This window comes from Argentina silus, assembly GCF_951799395.1.
Source record: "Argentina silus genome assembly, chromosome: 21".
In the NCBI taxonomy this organism is placed as follows: Eukaryota; Metazoa; Chordata; class Actinopteri; order Argentiniformes; family Argentinidae; genus Argentina; species Argentina silus.
The window spans coordinates 4,127,116-4,137,647 of NC_139675.1; the positions used below are offsets into that span (position 1 = coordinate 4,127,116).

The 10,532-nt window shown below is 41.4% G+C and overlaps 1 protein-coding gene and 1 long non-coding RNA gene across 2 annotated transcripts; both read left to right on the top strand.

The window, feature by feature from the left end:
- The first annotated feature begins 111 nt into the window (after positions 1-111).
- LOC310820865 lies at positions 112-2,807 on the top strand. The gene is made up of 4 exons (XR_014554838.1): positions 112-298; positions 989-1,068; positions 1,183-1,220; positions 1,357-2,807. It is a non-coding gene; the product is annotated as an uncharacterized lncRNA (long non-coding RNA).
- A 4,034-nt stretch (positions 2,808-6,841) lies between these two features.
- On the top strand, positions 6,842-10,009 carry LOC310821051 (sodium channel and clathrin linker 1-like). The gene is made up of 5 exons (XM_083692901.1): positions 6,842-6,853; positions 8,108-8,304; positions 8,746-8,824; positions 9,048-9,143; positions 9,460-10,009. The coding sequence occupies exons 2-3, from the start codon at positions 8,117-8,119 to the stop codon at positions 8,810-8,812; spliced, it is 255 nt and encodes an 84-aa protein (XP_083549027.1). The 5' UTR covers positions 6,842-6,853; positions 8,108-8,116; the 3' UTR covers positions 8,813-8,824; positions 9,048-9,143; positions 9,460-10,009.
- The last annotated feature ends 523 nt before the right edge of the window (positions 10,010-10,532 follow it).

Below are 10,532 nucleotides of genomic sequence, written 5' to 3' on the forward strand. Positions count from 1 at the left end.
GCACCCATGAGCCAATCAGGGGCAAACATGACAGCCCTCTAAAAAACCAATGGGTTCACTCGTTTTGTTGTACGGGTATGTGGGTTTTTTCCCCGGGTCGGCGGACTTTATGCACTCGATTTCAGAAGCGCGTTGCCAGGCGAGGCTAGATAACTACTACTTGGCAAATTAAGACAATTTTTATTAAGTTTAATTCACCGCTGTTATATAAATTATGAAATCAGTAATCACTTGAGACAAAAGGTGCAAAGAGGAGGCTTGCATTCCTGCCGACCCCAACACTGTCTCTCCAGGAAATGTGAGTACCGTATGAGAGTGTTTGGCCCTCTACAAATTTCCTGCACTGTTTCACCAACTATAGTGGAAGCTTTACCAGGCCAGCCTGGTGTAACTGGATTAGAATTGTAGTCTTGGTTATATGTGAGTTTCGCCATAATTAACCAGCCCCAGCCAGTATTAGTTATTATGGAGCCCATGTGATGTTATGGTGTACTGCAGATCTGCATGCGTTATGTCCTAGAGGAGTTGCCGTACTCCAGTTGAAGCGGTATACTTTAATGTGAAAATGTGCTTCAAGTTAAAAACGTTAATCCATTACAAGTATTATCCATGCGTGCATATATTGGGAGGGTTTCTCTGCAGTTTTGTCGACTAACAACAACTTTGTGAATACTTTTCATCTCACCACGTTTCTGTATGCTAGCTGTAAAATCTTTATCTTTCTTGTCTTTCTGTGCAGTGTATTCATTCTGTTGAATAGGAAATGTTGTATGAACATAATATTGCACAAAATGTTTTCTGTAGATTCATGTAATTCTATACGATCACTTAATATTGTAACCATTGTGTATGATGCATTTTTTTTTATTGTTTGAGAGAAATTTGTATCGGTAAACTTTTCTATTGATGTGTATAAATAGTAGAAGCGGTATACTTTAATTGCAGTTATTCTATCCCCTTCTTAAACCTACTCCTGACATGATTTAAGGAAGAAAGCAATTTGCATGACCGCAAGTTAGAAGTGAATGGATTTCTGGAGGTTCCTTCCTAAACACTCCAATCAGTCAGGTAAAATCAATAGGTAGTTGTTTGAATCTGTAAAATTATGATTTATTTCAATTTAACCCTTTATATTATGCAGCAATATTTCAGTAACTTTCTGTCATTGTGCTTCTCTTTCAGTTTTCAGCATGAAGGAGAGTTTTGGTTGCAGAGAAGATGTAAGTCTTGTTTCCTGTGAAAATGTAATACAGTAGCCTGTAATACTATGCAACCAGTTGAATTTACTTGTATACAATTTACATAATTATCAATGTTCATTCAATGTTAATGAATGTGTATTTGTCTCCACATCAGATGCCTGTGAGCTCACACTGGACCCAAACACAACACACAGACAGCTCTCTCTGTCCGAGTGGAACAGAAAGGTGAAATGGATGAGAGTCAGCTGCACTATGATCACCAAGAGAGATTTGTGGGCTGGGGGGTCTGTCTAGGCGCTGTTACTGGGAGGCAGAGTGTAGTGGGAAGGCTTCTATAGGAGTGACCATATAGTGGAATCAACTGAGAGGAATGGGTGATGACTGTGTGATGGGTTACAATGGAGTATGTACTGTTCTGACCACTACGCTGTCATTCACAACAAGAAGTGCACTGTCATATCTGCCCCTCCTCCCACTCCCACATAGTAGGAGTTTATCTGGACTGGCCAGCTGGCACTCTGTCCTTCTACAGTGTCTCCTCTGACACAATGACTCTACTGCACACTTTCCAGACCACATTCACTGAACCCTTCTACCGAAGGTTTAGGTGGACTCTTCATGGACCCTTTGCCATGTTAAGTAGCTACGTCTCCAAAGCCACTAGATGTGGAGTGGTGTGTACCACCCTGTTCTGTTGAATGTACATATGTGTCCTCAACCCAATGTAGTGTTAGTCCCACCAATAGTAGAAGTGTGTTTGACCATATTCTGTGCTGTATGAGATGTTTCCTTTCCTCTACCGTGTGTAGTGTATGTCTAGTCCTAACCACCAGAGGGCAGCAAATCATTTGAGATGAAGGAATCTCAAACTGTCACGTCATCAGGATGGTGACAGTGCAGGTCCATAACGTCAGACTTCAATATGTCCATTCCTTCTACAGTCATCGGTCCATACTCCTGCCTCAACACCGACAGATGATGTGTGCAGGTTGGTTCATTGTAGAATTTGTGGGGGGGGAGAAGTGAAGCTTGAGCTTTTACAGCAAGATAATAACAGAATGTAAAGATGATGATGTAATGATTTAAACAAGGATGATGCACTTTGAGACTTTTGCAGTCTGATTAAAAAAAACAAAATGATTCCCTCTTTATGCCGAGTTAGAATATTAAAAAGAGGCCTACAATATAACATATAGCTGTAGAGTTAATGACAGATTGTTATTGTACAACAGAATGTGTTCTCAATGACCTACCTGGATAAAACATAAATAAATACACAAATACACAAGTGACTGTCCTCTGAAACACCTTCCAAGACAATTCTCTGGGTATGCTGAGTGTTATAAAACTGATATGTAGCCAACTATACATGGTGCCAAGTCTATATATTGTACAGAAGAAACAAACAGTACCCTGACTGTATTGCCAGCCTTCTCTTTGTAATTGTGTGGCTTTCATACCTGCTCTGAGTGTATTTAATTGGAGAGCCACTGGCAGCTGAAAGAAGACTGCCCTCCTGTGGCCACCTTTCTCAAGTGACCATGAATCAAGAGCATTAATATGTCTAAATGTCTTCAAGTATTGTCACCTTGGTACGAAATAATAAACACAGCAAAGTAGCAAAGCAAACGGTGTGGTTTCTGACTCCCCAATAAGTCAAATCAAGCATCAACCAATCCGCTAGAAATTGAAATAATAACAGAAAAAAGCTGAAAGAAGACTACCCTCCTGAGGCCACCTTTCTCAAGTGAACATGAATAAAGAGCATTCATATGTCTAAATGTCTTGAGGGGTTGTTACCTTGGTAAAGAATAATAAAGACAGCAATGTAGCAGAGCAAGTGATGTGGTTTCTGACTATCCAATATATATTGAATCTGAAGTCAAATCATCCATGTGGCATTTCTGCCTCCCAATGTTACACTGCTCGATCTGCTAATTGTATCAGTCCTTGGGATTGGCTGTATTAGGTTGGTTGGACCTGGATTGGTCTTGCTTTTGAATATGGTTCAGAAACCATTGATGTCAAATATACAAAAAGAAGCTTGACAAATGTAGAAGTGGTGGTGGTTTTGTACAGCAGACTCTGCCTCATCTGTAAGAGATCACTGGTTCAAGGCTTGGCTTGGAACTTGCTTTTGAATATGTTTCTTCAAATCATCAAGTGAAGTATACAAAACAAAGTATGTAAAGGTGTCATGGCTCTGTGGTTAGTACCTTGCCCCATTATAATGGGGTTAGAGATTCGAGACCCGGTGATGCCTTTGGAGCTACATTTGGTTTTGAATATGTTTCCTCAAACCTTCCAGCCAAGTATAACAAACGAATTGCTGAACATGCAAAGGAGTCGTGGCTCAGCGGTTAATACCTTGCCCCAACATCAGGGGATTGTAGGTTCGAGACCTGGTGATGTCTCTGGAGCTAGGTTTAGTTTTGAATATGTTTCCTCGAGCCTTCAAGTCAAGTATAAGAAACGAATTGAGAAAAAAACAAAGGAGTCGTGGCTCAGCGGTTAATACCTTGCCCCAAGATCAGGGGATTGTAGGTTCAAGACCCGGTGATGCCTCGGGAGCTAGGTTTAGTTTTGAATATGTTTGCTCAAACCTTGCAGTCAAGTATAAGAAACGAATTGCAAAAAATTTAAAGGAGTCGTGGCTCAGCGGTTAATACCTTGCCCCAAAATCAGGGGATTGTAGGTTCAAGACCCGGTGATGCCTCTGGGGCTAGGTTTAGTTTTGTATATGTTTCCTCAAGCCTTCAAGTCAAGTATAAGAAACGAATTGCGAAAAACACAAAGGAGTCGTGGCTCAGCGGTTAATACCTTGCCCCAAGATCAGGGGATTGTAGGTTTGAGACCCAGTCATGGCTCTGGAGGTTTGGTTTTGAATATGTTTGCTCAAACCTTCAAGTCAAGTATAAGAAACGAATTGCAAAAAATGCAAAGGAGCCTCTAACCCAATCAATTCATCCGATATTGCCTTTAGCCAATGGGCTTCAGGGGCAGGGCTGGGACACATGTATAAAAGGACTGGGACACACCTCCAGCAAGTCCTTTGCTGATGGACTCCTTGCTGCAAGCATTGTAGCTCTAGCAATGGCTGTTTTTGAGGTGGTTTCTGTGCATCCAGTAAGTGCTTTTAGGTCTGCAAATTGTGATTTCCAATGTTTTCTTTGAGTTTTGGCTTCACCAGATCAAATTAGATTCACCCAAACATGAGGTTTTTGTCATTTTCCAGTAGTCTTTCTGTACAAATGTAGCCCTGCTACTCTCCCTCAAACGCTCAGTTTTTGATGGGTTAAGAGGTTGTGTTAGTCACCGGCTAATGTTATACTCCAATAGGATGCATGCTCAAGGTAGTAAAACTCATTCAAATAAACTAATATCATTTGTTAACATTTTTTATTCTTCCCATTTTAGCCAGCACTAGCAGTGCACACATGGTCAGTTCCTGGCAGGTACAGATAACAGCTGAAACATGATGAAACTGGCCATTTAGAATACTGGGGTAAAATGCAGCAAGACTGAATACAAAGGTAAGCAAATGTAGCTAAAGTTCTCTTGTGTGAGCTAGCATAGCACTGTTGTATTTTGCAAGATAGAAAAATAACCTGTTCGCTAACTTATCGAATAATTGCTGACAATTTTACAAAATCAGCTACAAAGCAACTCTACAAATGTAAAGGCATCCAACTACAAACAGAAATGCTGCATAAATTAACTGCAGGCAACAAATTGGTCAACATTATAGCCAGCTAAAAAAACCTAGGAACAAACTACAGTTCTTGCTGCTTTTTGAGCAATTTAATTATAAACAAGTAAAGTATGTAACCTGACATTTACCCAGAAATGGCACAGTGGTAAATCACTTGTTCTGTAGAACGTTGCTGGTTCGAACCCAGCTGAGGCCATGAGAGGAAGGCACAGTGAGTGCAGCTGAGGCCGTGGGAAGAAAGCGCAGTGAGAGGAAGATGAAAGGGATAGAGTAGAGTTTACAAGTGAGATTGTCTTATACTTGACTTGAAGGTTTGAGCAAACATATTCAAAATCGAACCTAGCTCCAGAGCCATCACCGGGTCTTGAACCTATAACCCTTTGATGACGGGGCAAGGTACTAACCACAGAACCACGACTCCTTTGCATTTTTTGCAATTCGTTTCTTATACTTGACTTGAAGGTTTGAGCAAACATATTCAAAACTAAACATGGCTCCAGAGCCATAACCAGGTCTTGAATACCTGCCTCTGACCCTACTTCTATGCTGTTCCACTCAAATGTTTTGAGATATCCTTTTACACAGTGTAGTTGTATGTGGAGTTTTACACAGTTGTGATGCATTGCTGCATTGATGTGGCTTGGGAGGGCAATGGTCTGAGCAGTGTGAGGTCCCATGCACACACATGCACCTGTGTGTGTGTGGAGTGTGCAAGAAGTAGATCAATGCCAGGATTTCCATCCACCACAGTGGCACTGCACCTATAGTTAGATTGACATCCCTCTAACCCAATCAATCCATCCAATCTTGCCTTCAGCCAATAGGCTTCATCGGCAGGGCCAGTATAAAAGGACTGGGACACACCCCCAGCAAACCCTTTACCGATGCACTCCTTGCTGAAACCATGTGCATTTAGTTTTTGAGGTGTTTTTCCTGTGTCTCGTAAGTGCTTTTAGTTCTGCAAATTGTGATTTCCAGTGTTTGGTTTGACATTTTACTTTACCCATGTTAGTCAGCATTAGATTTGTTCGCTAACTTATCTGAGTAGCTGCTGACAATTTTACGAAGCTAGCTACAAAGTAACTCAACAAATGTAATAGCATCTAACCGCAAACAGAAAATCTGCATAAATTCACAACACTGTAGGCTGCGAACACTTCATAGTCATCCAAGAACCTAGGAACAAATGCCACATCTTGCTGCTTTTTGAGCAATTTAATTATGAAGAAATATAGTATGTAACCTAACATTTACCCAGAAATGATTTGATATGGAAATCAGTCACTTTAGCCATGGTTTTCCCTTTTGGGCATGCAAATAAAACAATTGAGTCCCAAATCTGTACCCTTTTTCCTGAAGTGTACACTTCTGCTCTCCTCAACATGTTTCCTCAAGGCTTAAAAAAGCTTAATCCTATGGTTTTACATCCATGGGTTGCAGTACACAGAAATAGGAGTGCAGAATTATGATGAAGACCATGCATATGCCATGATGCTAAACCAAGATGGCCACCTTAGCCTTGACAAAATGGCCCCTGCATGTTCACGGTGCCATCTCGAAACCTTTATGACTTCTGTATTTTTTCTCTCCCATATTGAAAGCTTAATATACTCAGTAATACATCAATGTACCGGCCTGCACTTTGCTGACACACTAACCCTTTGAGATATTCCAGAGCTTGTTTGACTTGTATGACTTGACAGTCCTGGGGTCAGTTTTCTGAAAGCTTTGTAGCGAATGCAATACTTTATCAGGCCTACTCTGTCCTAGATCAGCACAGTGTAATAATGTGACAATAACCTTCTCCCCCGTCACCCTAACCCCAGTTACGGCGAGGAGCTGTCCCGGTGTCAGGAGGAGGTGCGGAGGCTGCAGGGGGCGCGGGAGGACTGCAGCGGGGTCAGTGACCAGAGGTCAGTGACCAGAGGCCAAGCAACAGGTATGTATGGAGGGAGGGAGGGGGGGGACAGGAGAAGGGAGGGATAGATAGAGGGACAGGGAGATGGGACAACTGCAAGACCAGCCTGTTAGCCCAGAGATGCGTTTTACAACAGGTAGGATGGATGTATGGAGGGAGAGTGGGAGGGATTGGGAGTCAACAAGACGACCAACAAGTAGGAGTGAGTGGATTTAGTTTGCCTTTCTCATATAAAAAAAAAAGTATCCAAAAATATGGTCTAAGCTGGGGGTTGAGTAAGCTGAGTTCCAAGCTGAGTTGTTATGGTCCGATCCCATGGCATCAGGTTTATGAATCAAACAACATGTTAGACTAGGTTCAAGCAAAAGGAAGGAGGATGGAGGGAAGATGGAGGATGGAGGGCCAGCCTGAAGAAGCAGGGTGTGGATGTGCCAGACAGAGTAACTGACACACACGTAGACGGATTTTGGTGGCACCAGCCTTGATTTCAACGTGTATAACTATTTACAGTTGAAGGAGCCTGGCTCACCATTTGTCAATTACTTTGCGATTGTAATGTGTCTGAAAAAATTGCACCCTCGCCATTCCTTTGCGATTGTAATGTATCTCACACCTTGTCCTTTGTTGGGAATGATATTTGAGGAGAGGGACAGCAAGATGTTCTTTGAGTTTTGGGTTAGGCCCGCCACGGGCACCATTCTCCCACCATTCTCCCGTGTCCTTGACGCACATTAATGTATGGTTAAAACTTAGTCATATGTTGCTTTGAAACTGTTAAATTGGTTATTTTGTTGATACTCTATTCTCATTTTCTGTTAAAACAGCACAACCTGGTCACGATTATGTTATCACAGAGTTTACCATTAATGTCTAATGTTCACATGCATAGTTAGCAACAAGTACACTCATCACATCAGGTATTTGACCATGTGACCACTCCTCACAATTTCTTGTAACTTATAAATATGGTAATAGCATTTGGGGTATTCTTAATGGAATCTAGGGTCCAATATGATCGACTGTGTCACACAGGGATGAGCAAAGCATTATCAATCATGAACTATCTTTTGGAGTCAGATATAACATAATGTGAACTTGTTAGTTGGTCATGAGACCACTTGTGTTGAGTTTGTTCGATCATGTCCATAACTGTTAGAAGTAATAATTGGGAATAAATGTGTCTTATGTTTGACCCGTCATCTATTCTTCAGTGTTTTATTTTCATATTCTTCACACACACACTCACCCACCCACACCGTGACCCCCCTCCTCCAGGTCTCCCAGATGGAGCAGGAGTGCAGTCGGAAGGAGCAGGGTCTGGACGCGAGGGTCCGAGAGCTGGAGGAGAGCAGCCGTAGCTCCGGCGCTGACCTGACCCGTCTGCTCTCAGCCCAGCAGAAGACCACGCAACGCTGGAAGGACGAGGCCAAGACCCTGACCAAGGCCTTTGAGAACAAACTCACCAGCCTCAAGTACTATTTTTTATGTATTTATATAAAAAATATATTTGTACAATATTTGCTGAACCTTTATTTTACTAGAAGGTCCCATGTGAGGTCTGAGGACCACTTAAGATAGCATCTCCAGGAGATTTGATTAATTCAAGGCAGGTTCAAGGCTACAAGTCTATCCCAAAACAGACAGATATTTGGGCATGCGCCTACTTCAGTGTGTCTACAAGTGAGAACACAAAGCAGCACCTTTTTTTACTGTCTCTGAATTTTACTGTATCTGAATTGTTTGAGATTAGATTTTCCCTAAATGGTGCATTAAAGACAATGAGCAACCAGGGGGGGAAGGGGGGGGGGGTAGAGATGTAGATGAGACTGGGGGGAAAAAGGGAAGCCTGAGGCTTTCTATTGATTTCTGAACTTGTTTTTCTTCCTTCCTCTGGTATCGTCTGTTGGGTTCAGGGGAGAACTAAATCGACAGAAGCAACGCTCTCAGGAACTGGAGATCCAGCTGGAGGCTGACCATTAGACCATTGTAGAGGTGATTTTTACACACTCACACTCACACACACACTCACTCTCCCACACACACACACACACTCTCACTCTCCCACACAGGCACATTGATGACTGACAGAAAAAGTGTGTTGGTCTTATGAGATGACCTCTATAACCGACCTTAGCTGGTGTTTGTGATGATATGAGGTGTAAATATAGATATCATGAGGTGTAAATATCAATGTCTTGCTCTCTTTTGGGTCCAGTATGAGAGACAGACGGCAGAGTATCAGGAGAAGAACAGTCATCTACAGAGGCGCCTGACGCAGGCAGAACAGAGGGCAACCACGGCATCACAGCAGGTAAGGGTCCTCAGATGGCTCAATGAGAGGCGCTCAGTGATGTCAGCTACCTGACTTAATGTCGGGGCTTATTATTTTTAATGTCACCTAGCCCCTGAAGTACTAACATCAGTCCCTATTCTATATGTCAGAGAATCACGTGTCCTACACAATACATTCCCATGTCAGCATTCTGTAAGGTCATATCGAGGATAAACATCATATCTTGAATTAACACTTTGATGTTGAGAGGATGTTGTGGCTTTGAATGTTTCCTAATTGTTCATAGACATTTTTTCTAAATGTCTTTCCTCATTATTCATTTATTTTCTTTCAGCTCAGCATACTGACATCACAGAGAAGGAAAACTGCGTCCATGGTCGACCTCGAGACACTATGATGTCATGTGCCAATCTGAGCTAGTGCAATATGAATGTGTGACTGATAGTTCGCTGTGATCCTTGTTATAATGAAATGATGAAAAATTGATTTGGATTGACATTTTGTGGTCTTCATTAAATATGTTTTGTATATTGTTTTTAGGATTTTCTTAGTTTGATTCAATTTTATCAGGCTACTACCTATCCATCCATGGAAAAATCTGTTTATTTGGAATAGACAGAATTAAACAGGCCTATCTATAGAATGAACAAGAATATAGGCGGTTGAAACTATGACATCACAGCATTGAAACCTTCAGTCATTCAAAAACTACACTTACACCCAAACTGGTTCTCAAGCAGAAAACTAAGAAAAACTCATCCTCAATTTAAAAATGGTATTTTTGCCTTCATACAGATTACAACATCTCATATATTACTGCGAATAATCTGGTTAAACTCATACTTATTGGAAAAAATGTTTTACAACGGAATCAACTGATTTCAGCCTTGTCACACCATTGGAAAAGGAGAAGGTAAGGATTTACTTTGTCTGCCTCACATTAAAAATCACAAATGGCTGAAAATGTGTGTAAATAGATCAGTATATTAATTTAAGGTCAAAAACATCGGCTGCTGTGTCATACAGGATACAATAATACTGCATAAACTCCCAGCTTACCTAACCTCCATTATTGAAATTCAAGAACATACATTACCAAACTGGTTCTCAGAGTAGGTTAACTCTTGAGGTTCCTCGGGTCTCCACTGAACTGGGTAAATCCTCTTTTAGTGATGGTGCGCATCACTGCTGGAAGAATCTACAAAAAACATGTCAGTTGGTTGTCCTGGTGCTGCTCTGGCAGTTGAGGGTGTTCATTGAAGACCTCTTTGGTGAAGGATGTGATTGTTTCTCCTGATATATTGTGATTTTATATGATATATATTTATTTAGCTATAACTTTGTTTGATGATAATAATGAATGTCAATAAACACAGTCATTCAACATACCTCTGTCTTTAGCTTTCT

Bases quoted from the DNA above. Each gene is read 5' to 3' on its own strand.
- LOC310821051 (XM_083692901.1), top strand. From the start codon at position 8,117: ATGGAGCAGGAGTGCAGTCGGAAGGAGCAGGGTCTGGACGCGAGGGTC. The intron at 8,305-8,745 runs GTACTATTTTTT...TGTTGGGTTCAG, and splicing joins AACAAACTCACCAGCCTCAA to GGGAGAACTAAATCGACAGA.